The sequence below is a fragment of the Salvelinus alpinus genome, chromosome 4 (genome assembly GCF_045679555.1).
Source record: "Salvelinus alpinus chromosome 4, SLU_Salpinus.1, whole genome shotgun sequence".
Taxonomy (NCBI): domain Eukaryota; kingdom Metazoa; phylum Chordata; class Actinopteri; order Salmoniformes; family Salmonidae; genus Salvelinus; species Salvelinus alpinus.
In genome coordinates this window covers 10,359,124-10,380,638 of record NC_092089.1, presented here as the reverse complement: position 1 = coordinate 10,380,638, position 21,515 = coordinate 10,359,124, and the positions used below count along the sequence as shown (strand labels likewise).

General features: G+C 46.3%; 1 protein-coding gene across 4 annotated transcripts in view; it reads left to right on the top strand.

Annotated features, from left to right (window-relative positions):
- Positions 1-17,939, top strand: part of washc5 (WASH complex subunit 5) — a 59,573-nt gene extending 41,634 nt beyond the window's left edge. For 2 of the 4 annotated variants that reach the window (XM_071395650.1, XM_071395651.1), the window contains exons 17-29: positions 3,147-3,227; positions 4,139-4,240; positions 4,711-4,890; positions 7,528-7,652; positions 8,480-8,642; positions 9,035-9,137; positions 10,437-10,516; positions 11,387-11,490; positions 12,168-12,297; positions 14,169-14,265; positions 16,771-16,924; positions 17,262-17,349; positions 17,654-17,939. In XM_071395650.1, the coding sequence (XP_071251751.1) occupies positions 3,147-3,227; positions 4,139-4,240; positions 4,711-4,890; positions 7,528-7,652; positions 8,480-8,642; positions 9,035-9,137; positions 10,437-10,516; positions 11,387-11,490; positions 12,168-12,297; positions 14,169-14,265; positions 16,771-16,924; positions 17,262-17,349; positions 17,654-17,710 (1,464 nt within the window). In that variant the 3' untranslated portion in view covers positions 17,711-17,939. Of the gene's footprint in view, positions 1-3,146; positions 3,228-4,138; positions 4,241-4,710; positions 4,891-7,527; positions 7,653-8,479; positions 8,643-9,034; positions 9,138-10,436; positions 10,517-11,386; positions 11,491-12,167; positions 12,298-13,971; positions 14,143-14,168; positions 14,266-16,770; positions 16,925-17,261; positions 17,350-17,653 lie in introns of those variants that run through there. The other 2 variants (XM_071395652.1, XM_071395653.1) reach the window with 2 other exon arrangements.
- Positions 17,940-21,515: the final 3,576 nt, after the last annotated feature.

Genomic DNA, 21,515 nt, shown 5'->3' with positions numbered 1-21,515 from the left:
TATAACTAGGACCTATAGTAGTGACTATAACTAGGACCTATAGCAGTGACTATAACTAGGACCTATAGTAGTGACTATAACTAGGACCTATAGTAGTGACTATAACTAGGACCTATAGTATAACTAGGACCTATAGTAGTGACTGTAACTAGGACCTATAGTAGTGACTGTAACTAGGACCTATAGTAGTGACTATAACTAGGACCTATAGTATAACTAGGACCTATAGTAGTGACTATAACTAGGACCTATAGTAGTGACTATAACTAGGACCTGTAGTAGTGACTATAACTAGGACCTATACTATAACTAGGACCTATAGTAGTGACTATAACTAGGACCTATAGTAGTGACTATAACTAGGACCTATACTAGTGACTATAACTAGGACCTGTAGTAGTGACTATAACTAGGACCTATAGTGGTGACTATAACTAGGCCCTATAGTAGTGACTATAACTAGGACCTATACTATAACTAGGACCTATAGTAGTGACTATAACTAGGACCTATACTATAACTAGGACCTATACTATAACTAGGACCTATAGTAGTGACTGTAACTAGGACCTATAGTAGTGACTATAACTAGGACCTATACTATAACTAGGACCTATAGTAGTGACTATAACTAGGACCTATAGTATAACTAGGACCTATAGTAGTGACTATAACTAGGACCTATACTATAACTAGGACCTATACTATAACTAGGACCTATAGTAGTGACTATAACTAGGACCTATACTATAACTAGGACCTATAGTAGTGACTATAACTAGGACCTATAGTAGTGACTATAACTAGGACCTATAGTAGTGACTATAACTAGGACCTATAGTAGTGACTATAACTAGGACCTATAGTAGTGACTGTAACTAGGACCTATAGTAGTGACTATAACTAGGACCTATAGTAGTGACTCTAACTAGGACCTATAGTAGTGACTATAACTAGGACCTATACTATAACTAGGACCTATAGTAGTGACTATAACTAGGACCTATAGTAGTGACTATAACTAGGACCTGTAGTAGTGACTATAACTAGGACCTATACTATAACTAGGACCTATAGTAGTGACTATAACTAGGACCTATAGTAGTGACTATAACTAGGACCTATAGTATAACTAGGACCTATAGTAGTGACTATAACTAGGACCTATAGTGGTGACTAACTAGGCCCTATAGTAGTGACTATAACTAGGACCTATAGTATATCTAGGACCTATAGTAGTGACTATAACTAGGACCTATACTATAACTAGGACCTATAGTAGTGACTATAACTAGGACCTATAGTAGTGACTATAACTAGGACCTATAGTAGTGACTGTAACTAGGACCTATAGTAGTGACTATAACTAGGACCTATAGTAGTGACTCTAACTAGGACCTATAGTAGTGACTATAACTAGGACCTATACTATAACTAGGACCTATAGTAGTGACTATAACTAGGACCTATACTATAACTAGGACCTATAGTAGTGACTATAACTAGGACCTATAGTAGTGACTATAACTAGGACCTATACTATAACTAGGACCTATAGTAGTGACTATAACTAGGACCTATAGTAGTGACTATAACTAGGACCTATAGTAGTGACTATAACTAGGACCTGTAGTAGTGACTATAACTAGGACCTATACTATAACTAGGACCTATAGTAGTGACTATAACTAGGACCTATAGTAGTGACTATAACTAGGACCTATAGTATAACTAGGACCTATAGTAGTGACTATAACTAGGACCTATAGTGGTGACTAACTAGGCCCTATAGTAGTGACTATAACTAGGACCTATAGTATATCTAGGACCTATAGTAGTGACTATAACTAGGACCTATAGTATAACTAGGACCTATAGTAGTGACTATAACTAGGACCTATACTATAACTAGGACCTATAGTAGTGACTATAACTAGGACCTATAGTAGTGACTATAACTAGGACCTATAGTAGTGACTATAACTAGGACCTATACTAGAACTAGGACCTGTAGTAGTGACTATAACTAGGACCTATAGTAGTGACTATAACTAGGACCTATAGTAGTGACTATAACTAGGACCTATAGTAGTGACTATAACTAGGACCTATAGTATAACTAGGACCTATAGTAGTGACTATAACTAGGACCTGTAGTAGTGACTATAACTAGGACCTATAGTATAACTAGGACCTATAGTAGTGACTATAACTAGGACCTATACTATAACTAGGACCTATAGTAGTGACTATAACTAGGACCTATACTATAACTAGGACTTATACTATAACTAGGACCTATAGTAGTGACTGTAACTAGGACCTATAGTATAACTAGGACCTGTAGTAGTGACTATAACTAAAACCTATAGTATAACTAGGACCTATAGTAGTGACTGTAACTAGGACCTATAGTATAACTAGGACCTATAGTAGTGACTATAACTAGGACCTATAGTAGTGACTATAACTAGGACCTATAGTATAACTAGGACCTATAGTAGTGACTATAACTAGGACCTATACTATAACTAGGACCTATAGTAGTGACTATAACTAGGACCTATACTATAACTAGAACCTATAGTAGTGACTATAACTAGGACCTATAGTAGTGACTATAACTAGGACCTATAGTAGTGACTATAACTAGGACCTATAGTAGTGACTATAACTAGGACCTATACTATAACTAGGACCTATAGTAGTGACTTTAACTAGGACCTATAGTAGTGACTATAACTAGGACCTATAGTATAACTAGGACCTATAGTAGTGACTATAACTAGGACCTATAGTAGTGACTATAACTAGGACCTATACTATAACTAGGACCTATAGTAGTGACTATAACTAGGACCTATAGTAGTGACTATAACTAGGACCTATACTATAACTAGGACCTATAGTAGTGACTAGTACCTATAGTAGTGACTATAACTAGAACCTATAGTAGTGACTCTAACTGGGAGCCAGAGTTTCCCTGATTTGGTTCCTGGCCCCTAACTGTGCAGAGGGAGCAGATGCTCACTGAGTCCCCCCAACCCGTTCCTCTCTGGCTCAGTGGAGCAGTGTTCGTGAGAGGCAGTGGGTTTTCTACAGCTGAACATCCTGGACTTGTTATTTCGTTCTTGATTTTCTCACAGGTTGCCAAACTCACCCACGCCATCTCCATCTTTACTGAAGGGATTCTGATGATGAAGACCACGCTGGTTGGAATCATCAAGGTCAGTTTTTAAATTTAAAATGGGTTTGTGCAACTGTTGTTTTAGATATATTAACGGCAGGTAGCCTAGTGGTTAGAGGGGGGAGGCAGGTAGCCTAGTGGTTAGAGGGGGGAGGCAGGTAGCCTAGTGGTTAGAGGGGGGAGGCAGGTAGCCTAGTGGTTAGAGGGGGGAGGCAGGTAGCCTAGTGGTTAGAGGGGGGAGGCAGGTAGCCTAGTGGTTAGAGGGGGGAGGCAGGTAGCCTAGTGGTTAGAGGGGGGAGGCAGGTAGCCTAGTGGTTAGAGGGGGGAGGCAGGGTAGCCTAGTGGTTAGAGGGGGGAGGCAGGTAGCCTAGTGGTTAGAGGGGGGAGGCAGGTAGCCTAGTGGTTAGAGGGGGGAGGCAGGTAGCCTAGTGGTTAGAGGGGGGAGGCAGGTAGCCTAGTGGTTAGAGGGGGGAGGCAGGTAGCCTAGTGGTTAGAGGGGGGAGGCAGGTAGCCTAGTGGTTAGAGGGGGGAGGCAGGTAGCCTAGTGGTTAGAGGGGGGAGGCAGGTAGCCTAGTGGTTAGAGGGGGGAGGCAGGTAGCCTAGTGGTTAGAGGGGGGAGGCAGGTAGCCTAGTGGTTAGAGGGGGGAGGCAGGTAGCCTAGTGGTTAGAGGGGGGAGGCAGGTAGCCTAGTGGTTAGAGTGTTGGGCCAGTGATCGAAAGGTTGCTAGATCGAATCCCCGAGCTGACAAGGTAAAAATCTGTCGTTCTGCCCGTGAACAAGGCAGGTAACCCACTGTTCCCCGGGAGGATATCATTGTAAAATAAGAATTTGTTCTTAATTGACTTGCCTCGTTTAAATAAAGGTTAAATAAAATAAAAATATATCTTTATAATTGATAAAATGTGTCTAAATGCAGAAGTCTTACCTTTTTTTTCGTGGCGTCTCTTCAGGTGGATCCCAAGCAGCTCCTGGAAGATGGTATCAGGAAGGAGTTGGTGAGAAGAGTAGCCTACGCTCTTCACAAAGGACTTATCTTTAACCCCAAGGCCAAGGTGAGATATCTGACCATGACACAACACAATATCAACCGTTCCCGAGGCTGCTATCGAGTGGCGCAGCGGTCTAAGGCACTGCATCTCAGTGCAAGAGGCGTCACTACAGTCCCTGGTTCGATTCCGGGCTGTATCACACCCGGGCCGTGATTGGGAGTCCCATAGGGTGGCGCACAATTGGCCCAGCGTCGTCCGGGTTTGGACGGTGTAGGCCGTCCATTGTAAATATGAATTGTTTCTTAAGTGACTTGCCCTAGGTAAATAAAGGTTACATTTAAAAATAAATCCACAGTACCATTCAAGGTTAACCATCACTTTAAAAAGTTTACTTTCACTGTTTGAAGTCTGAAGTATCAGTTTGTTTCAGGTTTTATTCATGACAGAATATTTAAAAAAGTTGTCTGCTAACTTGAAAAATGTAAAAGTTTTTCCCGAATATTAATCCTGGTCCAATGTCCCACCTGGTAAAGAGCAGTGAGCTGATGCCGAAGCTGAAGGAGATGGCCGCCACCATGGATGGCTTCTACCGGTCCTTTGAGTACATCCAGGATTACGTCTCCATCTACGGCCTGAAGATCTGGCAGGAGGAGGTCTCTCGTATCATCAACTACAACGTGGAGCAGGAGTGCAACAGCTTCCTACGTACCAAGGTCGGAACCTTTTTACATAGTCACATGACTCTTTCCTCTACTCTCTACTAGGTGAGACCCGAGGCTATATACAGGAGAGAGGCTATATACAGTAGAGAGGTGCTATATACAGGAGAGAGGCTATATACAGTAGAGAGGTGCTATATACAGTAGAGAGGCTATATACAGTAGTGAGGCTATATACAGGAGAGAGGCTATATACAGGAGAGAGGCTATATACAGGAGAGAGGCTATATACAGGAGAGAGGCTATATACAGGAGAGAGGCTATATACAGGAGAGAGGCTATATACAGGAGAGAGGCTATATACAGGAGAGAGGCTATATACAGGAGAGAGGCTATATACAGGAGAGAGGCTATATACAGGAGAGAGGCTATATACAGGAGAGAGGCTATATACAGGAGAGAGGCTATATACAGGAGAGAGGCTATATACAGGAGAGAGGCTCTATACAGGAGAGAGGCTCTATACAGGAGAGAGGCTCTATACAGGAGAGAGGCTCTATACAGGAGAGAGGCTCTATACAGGAGAGAGGCTCTATACAGGAGAGAGGCTCTATACAGGAGAGAGGCTCTATACAGGAGAGAGGCTCTATACAGGAGAGAGGCTCTATACAGGAGAGAGGCTCTATACAGGAGAGAGGCTCTATACAGGAGAGAGGCTCTATACAGTAGAGAGGCGCTCTATACAGTAGAGAGGCGCTCTATACAGTAGAGAGGCGCTCTATACAGTAGAGAGGCGCTCTATACAGTAGAGAGGCGCTCTATACAGTAGAGAGGCGCTCTATACAGGAGAGGCGCTCTATACAGGAGAGGGGCTCTATACAGGAGAGGGGCTCTATACGGTAGAGGGGCTCTATACGGTAGAGGGGCTCTATACGGTAGAGGGGCTCTATACGGTAGAGGGGCTCTATACGGTAGAGGGGCTCTATACGGTAGAGGGGCTCTATACGGTAGAGGGGCTCTATACAGGCTCTATACGGGCTCTGTGCGGTAGAGGGGCTCTGTGCGGTAGAGGGGCTCTGTGCGGTAGAGGGGCTCTGTGCGGTAGAGGGGCTCTGTGCGGCAGAGGGGCTCTGTGCGGCAGAGGGGCTCTGTGCGGCAGAGGGGCTCTTTGCGGCAGAGGGGCTCTGTGCGGTAGAGGGGCTCTATACGGGCTCTATACGGGCTCTGTGCGGTAGAGGGGCTCTGTGCGGTAGAGGGGCTCTGTGCGGTAGAGGGGCTCTGTGCGGGAGGGGCTCTGTGCGGTAGAGGGGCTCTGTGCGGTAGCGGGGCTCTGTGCGGCAGAGGGGCTCTGTGCGGCAGAGGGGCTCTGTGCGGCAGAGGGGCTCTGTGCGGCAGAGGGGCTCTGTGCGGCAGAGGGGCTCTGTGCGGCAGAGGGGCTCTGTGCGGCAGCGGGGCTCTGTGCGGCAGCGGGGCTCTGTGCGGCAGCGGGGCTCTGTGCGGCAGCGGGGCTCTGTGCGGCAGAGGGGCTCTGTGCGGCAGAGGGGCTCTGTGCGGCAGAGGGGCTCTGTGCGGCAGCGGGGCTCTGTGCGGCAGCGGGGCTCTGTGCGGCAGCGGGGCTCTGTGCGGCAGCGGGGCTCTGTGCGGCAGCGGGGCTCTGTGCGGCAGCGGGGCTCTATATACGGCAGCGGGGCTCTATATACGGCAGCGGGGCTCTATATACGGCAGCGGGGCTCTATATACGGCAGAGGGGCTCTATATACGGCAGAGGGGCTCTATATACGGCAGAGGGGCTCTATATACGGCAGAGGGGCTCTATATACGGCAGAGGGGGGCTCTATACAGGTAGAGGGGCTCTATATACGGCAGAGGGGGGCTCTATATACGGCAGAGGGGGGCTCTATATACGGCAGAGGGGGGCTCTATATACGGCAGAGGGGGGCTCTATATACGGCAGAGGGGGGCTCTATATACGGCAGAGGGGGGCTCTATATACGGCAGAGGGGGGCTCTATACGGTAGAGGGGGGCTCTATACGGTAGAGGGGGGCTCTATACGGGGGGGCTAGAGGCGAGCTCTATACGGTAGCGAGGCTCTATACGGTAGAGGGGGGCTATATACGGTAGAGAGGCTCTATATACGGTAGAGAGGCTCTATATACGGTAGAGGGGCTCTATACGGTAGAGGGGCTCTATACGGTAGAGGGGCTCTATACGGTAGAGGGGCTCTATACGGTAGAGGGGCTCTATACGGTAGAGAGGCTCTATACGGTAGAGAGGTGCTATATACGGTAGAGAGGCTCTATACGGTAGAGAGGCTCTATACGGTAGCGAGGCTATATACAGTAGAGGCTATATACAGTAGAGGCTATGTACAGTAGCGAGGCTATGTACAGTAGCGAGGCTATGTACAGTAGCGGGGCTCTGTACAGTAGCGGGGCTCTGTACAGTAGCGAGGCTATGTACAGTAGCGAGGCTATGTACAGTAGCGAGGCTATGTACAGTAGAGAGGCTATGTACAGTAGAGAGGCTACGTACAGTATATATTAGCTGGTTGAATCAGGTTAGTTACAACTGGGAATTGGATTGAAAACCTACAGGAGAGTAGCTCTCCAGAAACAGGGTTGGGAGAGCCCTGGTTTAAATGATATACGTACTATTTAAACGGCTAATGTTCAGCTCTTTGTGTTTCTTAGATCCAGGATTGGCAGAGTGTCTACCAGTCGACCCATATCCCCATCCCCAAGTTCCCCTCGGTCGATGAGTCGGCCACCTTCATCGGGCGACTCTGTAGAGAGATCCTCCGCATCACAGACCCCAAGTAGGCATCTCTCTCCGTGTCATCTTGGTGGCATCAGTCTGTTAGCTTGTAGGTACACTACCTACTCATTTAATGGTATTTCTTTATTTTTACTATTTTTCTATTCTTCATTGTAGAAAAAAAAAATACTATGAAATAGCACGTATGGAATCATGTAGTAACCAAAAAGGTTTTTGAGATTTTTGAGATTCTTCAAAGTAGCCTCCCTTTGCCTTGATGACAGCTTTGCACACTCTTGGCATTCTCTCAACCAGCTTCACCTGGAATGCTTTTCCAACAGTCATCAAGACAAAGGGTGGCTATTTGAAGATTAGTTATGAAAGGTAGCGTTGGTGTTCTGTAACATGGCGTATACACGGTCGTGGATGTCTATTTTGGGTATACTCTCTTGTCACAGGCCGGCTCATAGCCTGTGACAAAAATGAGGGGACACAAACAACAGGTAAAAAGGTTCTTTATTCTAAACAAAACTATTAACTTTAAAACAAAGAAAAAGGAATGCGGTGTGGAAGTATCATAATGTAAGGTGTATGTAAAGTGCATGGATGCGTGAATCTGTGTGTGTGTGAATATGACTGAGTGAAAACTATGTACAACTACAAAGGAACAAACAAAACAGGATCATACCTGGAGGAGCAGAGAGAGAGAAGTGATTAGTGAAGCAGCAGTTTAAATACCCTGAGCCCAGGTGGCTCCAATCACTAACGACCCTCCTCTGCCTGCAGGAGGAACCGCCCCTGCAATGCAGAGGGGCCGTGACACTCTTCTCAGTGCTTTTAATATGTCTTAATGCAAAGCCTTTTTACCTGTTACCTGTGTTCTCCCAGAGTGACGTGTTACATGGACCAGTTGAACACCTGGTACGACCTGAAGACCCACCAGGAGGTGACCAACAGCCGTCTGTTCTCTGAGATACAGGACACCCTGGGGACCTTCGGCCTCAACGGGCTCGACAGGCTCCTCTGCTTCATGATCGTCAAGGAACTGCAGGTCACGTTGACATGATGTTATTGAAACCCAGCCTGCCAGCCTATGAATACTACTCTCCTATCTATTAGGATGCTATGGAATGTACTACTTCAGTCCTAACAACTAGTTAACCTTTTTTATTTAACCCGGTTGTCCCATTTTGACTTCAAAACAATCATGATTTATTGAGGTCAATATCAGTTAGTTGTTATATTTTAATACAGATACTGTCATTCGTAGCTTCACTTTTCTGTAGAGACGACGCCAGTCGTTATCATTCAACAAGCACATATTTCAGTGTGACTCGACTCACCTGTTTCATTTTGAATACATTTAGAATCATTCAAGTGTTCCGATTCGTTATTGCTTCCCCTCATGGTTCCGTAACACGACAGGTTTTTTGTTCCCGTTAGAACTTCCTGTTGGTGTTTCAGAAGACCATCCTGAGAGACAAGGCTATGGTGGATGTCTTTAAAGCCATGCTAGGCTCTGTCAATCCCGTCAAAGGTATTGTGGGTAGGTATCAACAGCTCAGGAAGGATTCTTACCATAGTTGTGTAAAACTTTTTGCAGTGGAAAACAAAAAATGAGTCATTTTCTTCCATTTGGTGCCAAGTGAACAGGAGCCAGAGATTATGACCAGGGAACATTAGGCTTCCACTGAACAGGACCCAGAGATTATGACCAGGGAACATTAGGCTCCCACTGAACAGGAGATGATGACCAGGGAACATTAGGCTCCCACTGAACAGGAGATTATGACCAGGGAACATTAGGCTCCCACTGAACAGGAGATTATGACCAGGGAACATTAGGCTCCCACTGAACAGGAGATTATGACCAGGGAACATTAGGCTCCCACTGAACAGGAGATTATGACCAGGGAACATTAGGCTCCCACTGAACAGGAGATTATGACCAGAGAACATTAGGCTCCCACTGAACAGGAGATTATGACCAGGGAACATTAGGCTCCCACTGAACAGGACCCAGAGATGATGACCAGGGAACATTATGCTCCCAGGGAACATTATGCTCCCTCTGAACAGGAGATTATGACCAGGGAACATTAGGCTCCAACTGAACAGGAGATTATGACCAGGGAACATTAGGCTCCCACTGAACAGGAGATTATGACCAGGGAACATTAGGCTCCAACTGAACAGGAGATTATGACCAGGGAACATTAGGCTCCAACTGAACAGGAGATTATGACCAGGGAACATTATGCTCCCTCTGAACAGGAGATTATGACCAGGGAACATTAGGCTCCCTCTGAACAGGAGATTATGACCAGGGAACATTAGGCTCCCACTGAACAGGACCCAGAGATTATGACCAGGGAACATTAGGCTCCCACTGAACAGGAGATTATGACCAGGGAACATTATGCTCCCACTGAACAGGAGATTATGACCAGGGAACATTATGCTCCCATTGAACAGGAGATGATGACCAGGGAACATTAGGCTCCCACTGAACAGGAGATTATGACCAGGGAACATTAGGCTCCAACTGAACAGGAGATTATGACCAGGGAACATTAGGCTCCCACTGAACAGGACCCAGAGATTATGACCAGGGAACATTAGGCTCCCACTGAACAGGAGATTATGACCAGGGAACATTAGGCTCCCTCTGAACAGGAGATTATGACCAGGGAACATTAGGCTCCCTCTGAACAGGAGATTATGACCAGGGAACATTAGGCTCCCACTGAACAGGAGATTATGACCAGGGAACATTAGGCTCTGGTTATGACTGTCCAGGCCGTCATCACTTACCGTTGCATTTCCTTTCTCTTCTTTCTGTCAGCAAATGCCAGTAAAGTCTACGCCAACGCTGTGGCCAGAACACAGAAGATCTGGGGGTCGTACTTGGAATCCATCATGAAGGTACTGTGTTTCATTGACCTGTTTTAGCAAAATACCAACTTAATGTTATGAGCAACACAACCACTACGTTCAGTGATCGGTCTCTAGATGACTATAATCAAAGATGGGTGACACAGTGCAGAGCCTGCTGTAGTGGTAACACACTGGTACACCTCCAATTTGACTGAAATTATGTCAATTAGCCTATCAGAAGCTTCTAAAGCCATGGCATCATTTTCTGGAATTTTCCAAGCTGTTTAAAGGCACAGTCAACTTAGTGTATGTAAACTTCTGACCCACTGGAATTGTGATACAGTGAATTATAAGTGAAATAATCTGTCTGTAAACAATTGTTGGGAAAATGACTTGTATCATGCACAAAAGTAGATGTAACCGACTTGCCAAAACTATAGTTTGTTAACAAGAAATTTGTGGAGTGGTTGAAAAACAAGTTTTAATGACTCCAACATAAGTGTATGTAAACTTTATTACAAGTTGAGCTGTCTTCGACACATTCACAGCTAAACGCTGAATTATAGACACACCGGCTACAATAACATATACCTCAAGGTTTATTACAAGTTGAGCCGTCTTCGACACATTCACAGCTAAACGCTGAATTATAGACACACCGGCTACAATAACATATACCTCAAGGTTTATTACAAGTTGAGCCGTCTTCGACACATTCACAGCTAAACGCTGAATTGCAGTACACAGACAAAAAAAGGAGATCAAAGTGACTTGAAGAAGAAAATAAAAAAAATCTAATCTTCTAGAAGTTTCTCGAGGTCTCAAGTCTTGACGTAGAAGACGTATACCCCTCCCCCACCGGAGAGACCGGGGTTCAATCCCCGTGTGGAAGTGACACGGGGTTTTTGTTTTCCTCAGGTTGGTCAGATGCAGATCCTGAGGCAACAGATCGCCAACGAGTTGAACTACTCCTGCAAGTTTGACTCCAAACACCTCGCCGCTGCGCTGGAGAACCTCAACAAGTCAGTGTCCATCTGAGATGATGCGTAGAGAGACATGACGTTCTTATAAAGTCTTGTTATAAGACGTTATGAAGGGTCGTACATGTTTAATTGTTAATAAAGGATGATATAGCTGCAGGGTTTAAAAGTAAAGGGTTACTGTTCATTTGAAATGGGAAAGAGTGATTGTTGCTTGTCATGGAAGGGATGGCCGTTGTCATGAAAGGGATGGCCGTTGTCATGGAAGGGATGGCCGTTGTCATGGAAGGGATGGCCGTTGTCATGGAAGGGATGGCCGTTGTCATGGAAGGGATGGCCGTTGTCATGGAAGGGATGGCCGTTGTCATGGAAGGGATGGCCGTTGTCATGGAATTTCTTATCAGTAGACATGGAAAAGTCATAACATATATTTTTTTAACATACATGTTTCTACTAATTGGTCTTTTGACCAATCGGATCAGCTCTTTTACCACTAATTGATCTTTTGACCAATCGGATCAGCTCTTTTACCACTAATTGATATTTTGACCAATCGGATCAGCTCTTTTACCAGTAATTGGGCAAAAGATCAGAATTTGCTTGTATGTGTAAACTCAGCCTAAGAGAGTGAACCTGGTAAAGTAATGTTGCTGTAATAGTTTGTGTCTGTCATTTAAAGGGTGTGTTGAATAGTCAGGTGTCTGTTGTATCTACTGTAGGTCTCTACTGGCTGATATAGAAGCCCACTACCAGGACCCCAGCCTTCCATACCCCAAGGAGGACAACAACCTGCTGTATGAGATCACAGCCTCTCTGGAGGCAGCAGGCATTCACAACCCACTCAACAAGGTCTATTACTACTACTACTATTATTACTACTACTACTACTACTACTACTATTATTACTACTACTACTACTACAGGCATTCACAACCCACTCAACAAGGTCTATTACTACTACTACTACTATTATTACTACTACTACTACTACTACTACTACTACTACTACTACTACTACTACAGGCATTCACAAACCACTCAACAAGGTCTATTACTACTACTACTACTACTACTACTACTACTACTACTACAGGCATTCACAACCCACTCAACAAGGTCTATTACTACTACTACTACTACTACTACTACTACTACAGGCATTCACAACCCACTCAACAAGGTCTATTACTACTACTACTACTACTACTACTACTACTACTACTACTACTACAGGCATTCACAACCCATTTAACAAGGTCTATTACTACTACTACTACTACTACTACTACTATTATTACTACTACTACTACTACAGGCATTCACAACCCACTCAACAAGGTCTATTACTACTACTACTACTACTACTACTACTACTACTACTACTACTACTACTACTACTACAGGCATTCACAACCCACTCAACAAGGTCTATTACTACTACTACTACTACTACTACTACTACTACTACTACTACTACTACTACTACTACTACAGGCATTCACAACCCACTCAACAAGGTCTATTACTACTACTACTACTACTACTACTACTACTACTACTACTACTACAGGCATTCACAACCCATTCAACAAGGTCTATTACTACTACTACTACTACTACTACTACTACTACTACTACTACTACTACTACTACTACTACAGGCATTCACAACCCACTCAACAAGGTCTGGCTTCTAATTATTATTACTATTACTACTACTACTATTATTACTACTACTATTACTACTACTATTATTGCTACTACTATTACTAATAATGGTATTATTACTACTACTACTACTACTACTATTACTACTACTATATACTATTACTATTACTACTACTACTACTACTAATAATGGTATTATTACTGCAATTGCTATTACTATTATTACTACTACTACTACTACTATTAATAATGGTATTATTACTACTACTATTATTACTGCTACTATTATTAATACTAATATCACTGATACTACTACTACTACTACTGGTATTATTACTGCTAGTATTACTACTACTACTACTACTGGTATTATTACTAATAAAACTACTACTACTACTGGTATTATTACTACTACTACTACCACCACTTAACAAGGTACACTACATGACGGACACCGGACACTGTATGTGGACACCGGACTTGTCAGAAAGGTGGCATCCTATGACGGTGCCACGTTGAGTCACTGAGCTCTTCAGTAAGGCCATTCTACTGCCAATGTTTGTCTATGGAGATTGCATGGCTGTATTCTTGATTTTTTGTTTTCAAAGGTGGCCGAGGCCCATGTGCCAAGTTTCATTTTTAACGAGTTCAGGACATTCCTGTGAAGATCTGGATGAAGGCCTATTCATAAAAATATATTCATTCATTTTACCTTAAAGCCTTAGTGAAGTAAAATGTTTTGTATGATTTTGTACAACAGCTGATGAAACTAACCAGTTGATTGGAGTTGTTTGTTCATGTTGTAGATCCACATTACAACCAAGCAACTCCCTTCACCAGTTCTATATGTTGTAGATCTACATTACAACCAAGCAACTCCCTTCACCAGTTCTATATGTTGTAGATCTACATTACAACCACGCAACTCCCTTCACCTGTTCTATATGTTGTAGATCTACATTACAACCAAGCAACTCCCTTCACCAGTTCTATATGTTGTAGATCTACATAACCAAGCGCCTCCCTTACGTCACCTGTTCTATATGTTGTAGATCTACATCACAACCAAGCGTCTGCCTTACTTCCCTATCGTCAACTTCCTCTTCATCATCGCTCAGCTGCCTAAACTGCAGTACAGCAAAAACCAAGGTGAGTTATGGTCACTGGGGTTGGGTTGGCTGGCGGGTGACTGGGGTTGGGTTGGCTGGCAGGTGACTGGGGTTGGGTTGGCTGGCGAGTGACTGGGGTTGGGTTGGCTGGCAGGTGACTGGGGTTGGGTTGGCTGGCGGGTGACTGGGGTTGGGTTGGCTGGCGGGTGACTGGGGTTGGGTTGGCTGGCAGGTGACTGGGGTTGGGTTGGCTGGCAGGTGACTGGGGTTGGGTTGGCTGGCAGGTGACTGGGGTTGGGTTGGCTGGCAGGTGACTGGGGTTGGGTTGGCTGGCGGGTGACTGGGGTTGGGTTGGCTGGCAGGTGACTGGGGTTGGGTTGGCTGGCAGGTGACTGGGGTTGGGTTGGCTGGCGGGTGACTGGGGTTGGGTTGGCTGGCAGGTGACTGGGGTTGGCTGGCAGGTCACTGGGGTTGGGTTGGCTGGCGGGTGACTGGGGTTGGGTTGGCTGGCGGGTGACTGGGGTTGGGTTGGCTGGCGGGTGACTGGGGCTGGGTTGGCTGGCGGGTGACTGGGGTTGGGTTGGCTGGCGGGTGACTGGGGTTGGTTTGGCTGGCGGGTGACTGGGGTTGGGTTGGCTGGTGGGTGACTGGGGTTGGGTTGCCTGGCGGGTGACTGGGGTTGGGTTGCCTGGCGGGTGACTGGGGTTGGGTTGGCTGGCGGGTGACTGGGGTTGGGTGGGCTGGCAGGTGACTGGGGTTGGGTTGGCTGGCGGGTGACTGGGGTTGGGTTGGCTGGCGGGTGACTGGGGCTGGGTTGGCTGGCGGGTGACTGGGGTTGGGTTGGCTGGCGGGTGACTGGGGTTGGTTTGGCTGGCCGGCGGGTGACTGGGGTTGGGTTGGCTGGCGGGTGACTGGGGTTGGGTTGGCTGGCGGGTGACTGGGGTTGGTTTGGCTGGCGGGTGACTGGGGTTGGGTTGGCTGGCGGGTGACTGGGGTTGGGTTGCCTGGCGGGTGACTGGGGTTGGGTTGCCTGGCGGGTGACTGGGGTTGGGTGGGCTGGCGGGTGACTGGGGTTGGGTGGGCTGGCAGGTGACTGGGGTTGGGTGGGCTGGCGGGTGACTGGGGCTGGGTTGGCTGGCGGGTGACTGGGGTTGGGTTGGCTGGCGGGTGACTGGGGTTGGGTTGGCTGGCGGGTGACTGGGGTTGGGTTGCCTGGCGGGTGACTGGGGTTGGGTTGGCTGGCGGGTGACTGGGGTTGGGTTGGCTGGCGGGTGACTGGGGTTGGGTGGGCTGGCAGGTGACTGGGGTTGGGTTGGCTGGCGGGTGACTGGGGTTGGGTTGGCTGGCAGGTGACTGGGGTTGGGTTGGCTGGCAGGTGACTGGGGTTGGGTTGGCTGGCAGGTGACTGGGGTTGGCTGGCAGGTGACTGGGGTTGGCTGGCAGGTGACTGGGGTTGGCTGGCAGGTGACTGGGGTTGGGTTGGCTGGCAGGTGACTGGGGTTGGGTTGGCTGGCAGGTGACTGGGGTTGGGTTGGCTGGCAGGTGACTGGGGTTGGGTTGGCTGGCAGGTGACTGGGGTTGGACCAGTTCTTGAGGTAGCGGGTGGGAGGTGGGTGCGCGCGGGGTGCAGTATGAAAATGCTGTGGGATGAAGAAATCAGTCCTGTGCAGATCTCTAGTGCCAGGCACACCAGTTTGTCAAGAACTGCAATGCTGCTGGGTTTTTCACACTCAAAAAAAAGAGGTATATTTTATAATCTGTAAAAATAAGTAATCCCACAAAAAATGTCATTCAAAAAATGTAATCTCTGGTCCTGATCCATGTTGAGTGTGTCCCACCGTGTGATTGGCTGGTCCTGATCCATGTTGAGTGTGTCCCACCATGTGATTGGCTGGTCCTGACCCATGTTGAGTGTGTCCCACCATGTGATTGGCTGGTTGTGACCCATGTTGAGCGTGTCCCACCATGTGATTGGCTAGTCCTGACCCATGTTGAATGTGTCCACCATATGATTGGCTGGTCCTGACCCATGTTGAGCGTGTCCCACCATGTGATTGGCTGGTCCTGACCCATGTTGAGCGTGTCCCACCATGTGATTGGCTGGTCCTGACCCATGTTGAGCGTGTGTCCCCACCATGTGATTGGCCGGTCCTGATCATATTGAGCGTGTCCCACCATATGATTTGCCGGTCCTGACCCATGTTGAGCGTGTCCCACCATGTGATTGGCTGGTCCTGACCCATGTTGAGCGTGTCCCACCATGTGATTGGCTGGTCCTGACCCATGTTGAGCGTGTGTCCCCACCATGTGATTGGCCGGTCCTGATCATGTTGAGCGTGTCCCACCATGTGATTGGCCGGTCCTGACCCCATGTTGAGCGTGTCCCACCATGTGATTGGCCGGTCCTGATCATATTGAGCGTGTCCCACCATGTGATTGGCCGGTCCTGATCATATTGAGCGTGTCCCACCATATGATTTGCCGGTCCTGACCCATGTTGAGCGTGTCCCACCATGTGATTGGCTGTATTCTCCTATTTGTCCAGGGATGACGTGCAGGAAAGCCACCGACCCGGTAGACTGGTCTCCTCTGGTTCTCGGCCTTCTCACTCTACTCAAACAGTTCCACTCCAGATACACAGAGCAGTTCCTGGCTCTCATTGGCCAAGTCATACGCTCTGTCATGGAACAGTGCACCAGGTACGTGTCCTTTGATTGATTGATTCGATTGGATTTTTTTTAATCTGCCAGTTTAAAAACCTCACAAACACACATTAATTTTAAGAACGTGACAGTGATATCACAGTAAACTCAGATTTATTTATATACAATACATGTAGTGCTTGTGTTGTAACGTTGCCCAAGGCTGCTATTTCAAACAGCTCCAAACGTTATCTATATAGATCTAATCTGTATAAATACAATTTGAATGAAAAAATGTAAGTACATTTTATGGATCACTGTGTTATTATATGTGGATTATATTCTTCTTCAAATTCAATGAAATTGAGATTTTGGGTAAATCATTATTTTACAGTCAGAAGATCCCGGACATGCCGTCTGATGTGGTGGGAGCTCTGATGTTTCTGGAAGATTACGTACGCTACACCAAACTGCCTCGCAAGGTAGGATTAGGATTAGGATTAGGATTAGGATTGGGATTAGGATTGGGATTAGGATTAGATTAGGATTGGATTAGATTAGGATTCGATTAGCTTAGGATTCGATTAGATTAGGATTAGAATTTAATTAGATTAGGATCAGATTAGGATTAGATTTGGATTAGATTAGGATTAGATTAGAATTGGATTAGGATTAGATTAGGATTAGCAACAACACCAATGAAAAAAAAAATGCTATTGATATTTATCTGGAATATTATATTTTACATGCGTATAATAATCTGTTGTTGTTTTTCTGTCTTTAAAGGTGGCCGAGGCCCACGTGCCAAGTTTCATCTTCGACGAGTTCAGGACAGTCCTGTGAAAATCTGGATAAAGGCCTCTTCCTTTAACTTTCTGTTGATTCATTCATTTTGACTTTAATTAATCTCTTGGTTACGTAATGACCTTTAATGTGCTAATGCTTTAGTAACACTGTAAATAGTTTAATGGTTTTTAATAACATCACGTGCTACTAACTTTGGTATAATGTCACTGTGGTAATATGTCATTAATTAAATACAAAATAAGCTTTGAATAAATCTAATGGTATATCATTTTGTTGATTTTTTTTTTTTTTTTAATTTTTTAATTTCATATTACAGAACTTTTTAAAAACATTTTAAAATCCAAGCAATTTACAGTAGTTTGGGTGTCTTTTATTTTGAAGGAATGTCTGGCTGGACTTCCTCCTCCTTCAATGAGACTGGATTCATTGGTCCAGATCTTGCCCGACTACATGAGCAGGTGTTGCATCGACCAATGGTTGCGTGCCATGTCATAGACTGACCCGCCGAGCACCACATTGCTGATACGTTAACTACCTATCCAGGTATCATATGATGTGGTTAGCTGATACGTTAACTACCTATCTAGGTATCATATGATGTGGTTAACTACCTATCCAGGTATCAGATGATGTGGTTAGCTGATAGGTTAACTACCTATCTAGGTATCAGATGATGTGGTTAGCTGATAGGTTAACTACCTATCTAGGTATCAGATGATGTGGTTAGCTGATAGGTTAACTACCTATCCAGGTATCAGATGATGTGGTTAGCTGATAGGTTAACTACCTATCCAGGTATCAGATGATGTGGTTAGCTGATAGGTTAACTACCTATCTAGGTATCAGATGATGTGGTTAGCTGATAGGTTAACTACCTATCCAGGTATCAGATGATGTGGTTAGCTGATAGGTTAACTACCTATCCAGGTATCAGATGATGTGGTTAGCTGATAGGTTAACTACCTATCCAGGTATCAGATGATGTGGTTAGCTGATAGGTTAACTACCTATCTAGGTATCAGATGATGTGGTTAGCTGATAGGTTAACTACCTATCCAGGTATCAGATGATGTGGTTAGCTGATAGGTTAACTACCTATCTAGGTATCATATGATGTGGTTAACTACCTATCCAGGTATCAGATGATGTGGTTAGCTGATAGGTTAACTACCTATCTAGGTATCATATGATGTGGTTAGCTGATAGGTTAACTACCTATCCAGGTATCAGATGATGTGGTTAGCTGATAGGTTAACTACCTATCCAGGTATCAGATGATGTGGTTAGCTGATAGGTTAACTACCTATCCAGGTATCAGATGATGTGGTTAGCTGATAGGTTAACTACCTATCCAGGTATCAGATGATGTGGTTAGCTGATAGGTTAACTACCTATCCAGGTATCAGATGATGTGGTTAGCTGATAGGTTAACTACCTATCTAGGTATCAGATGATGTGGTTAGCTGATAGGTTAACTACCTATCCAGGTATCAGATGATGTGGTTAGCTGATACGTTAACTACCTATCTAGGTATCATATGATGTGGTTAACTACCTATCCAGGTATCAGATGATGTGGTTAGCTGATAGGTTAACTACCTATCCAGGTATCAGATGATGTGGTTAGCTGATAGGTTAACTACCTATCCAGGTATCAGATGATGTGGTTAGCTGATAGGTTAACTACCTATCCAGGTATCAGATGATGTGGTTAGCTGATAGGTTAACTACCTATCCAGGTATCAGATGATGTGGTTAGCTGATAGGTTAACTACCTATCCAGGTATCAGATGATGTGGTTAGCTGATAGGTTAACTACCTATCCAGGTATCAGATGATGTGGTTAGCTGATAGGTTAACTACCTATCCAGGTATCAGATGATGTGGTTAGCTGATAGGTTAACTACCTATCCAGGTATCAGATGATGTGGTTAGCTGATAAGTTAACTACCTATCCAGGCGTTGTAAGATCTGGTGTACGTCTGCAACGTCTGAGCAGAGGAACACGACCAATGGTTGCGTGCCACGTCAAAAAACTATAGCAACCACATTCCTATATCATATAATGTGGATCCTAATAGATTCCTAATCATACTATAGCTGGTGTGACATTCTGTATAACCTGTCTGACTGAACACCGACTGCTTCAGGTATAATAGCTTCCTCCCCTTACTATGTACTGACAGCAGAGATAGTTTAGAATGACCTGTCAGCTAGAGATGTTTCTCTGCACCTGCACACACTGATCTCTCTCTCTGCCTCTCTCACGCTCCCGTCCTCTCTCTGCCTCTCACCCCCCCGTCCTCTCTCTCTGCCTCTCACCCTCCCATCCTCTCTCTGCCTCTCTCATGCTCCCATCCTCTCTCTGCCTCTCTCACGCTCCCATCCTCTGTCTGCCTCTCACACTCCACTCCTGTCCTCTCTCTCTGCCTCTCATCCTCCCGTCCTCTCTCATGCTCCCATCCTCTCTGCCTCTCTCACGCTCCCATCCTCTGTCTGCCTATCACACTCCACTCCCGTCCTCTCTCTCTGCCTCTCACCCTCCGGAATCTCTCTCTGCCTCTCTCACGCTCCCATCCTCTCTCATGCTCCCATCCTCTCTCTGCCTCTCTCACGCTCCCATCCTCTCTCACGCTCCCATCCTCTCTCACGCTCCCATCCACTCTCACGCTCCCATCCACTCTCACGCTCCCATCCTCTCTCACGCTCCCATCCTCTCTCACGCTCCCATCCTCTCTCTGCCTCTCTCACGCTCCCATCCTCTCTCACGCTCCCATCCTCTCTCACGCTCCCATATACTCTCACGCTCCCATCCTCTCTCACGCTCCCATCCACTCTCACGCTCCCATCCACTCTCACGCTCCCATCCTCTCTCACGCTCCCATCCTCTCTCACGCTCCCATCCTCTCTCACGCTCCCATCCTCTCTCACGCTCCCATATACTCTCACGCTCCCATCCTCTCTCACGCTCCCATCCTCTCTCTGCCTCGCTCACGCTCCCATCCTCTCTCACGCTCCCATCCTCTCTCACGCTCCCATATACTCTCACGCTCCCATCCTCTCTCACGCTCCCATCCACTCTCACGCTCCCATCCACTCTCACGCTCCCATCCTCTCTCACGCTCCCATCCTCTCTCACGCTCCCATCCTCTCTCACGCTCCCATCCTCTCTCACGCTCCCATCCTCTCTCACGCTCCCATCCACTCTCACGCTCCCATCCACTCTCACGCTCCCATCCTCTCTCACGCTCCCATCCACTCTCACGCTCCCATCCTCTCTCACGCTCCCATCCACTCTCATGCTCCCATCCACTCTCACGCTCCCATCCTCTGTCTGCCTCTCACACTCCACTCCTGTCCTCTCTCTCTGCTTCTCACACTCCCATCCTCTCTCTCCTCTCATGCTCCCGTCCTTTCTTGCTCTCCTCTCACATGCTCCCATCCTCTCTCTCTCTGCTTCTCTTTCTCCTCCGACGGAGAGCTTACACTAAGTCCAGGCTGATAGCAATGAACCTGCTGCTACACATTCTGTGTCTTGGCTGATTGCTAACCATGGTGCAAGGGTGGTAGAGAAAGAGGGGGAGGGCTTGCCTGACACTTTCTGGATATCACTGCACCCTTTAATTCCAGCAACATTGATGAATATTGCTCTTTATTGTTATTAATCATTTTAGAATGTGCATCAGGTATATACATTTGGGGTGGCAGGTAACCTAGTGGTTAGAGCGTTGGGCCAGTAACCGAAAGGTTGCTGGATTGAATCCCTGAGCTGACAAGGTAAAAATCTGTCGTTCTGCCCCTGAACAAGGCAGTTAACCCACTGTTCCCCGGTAGGCCGTCA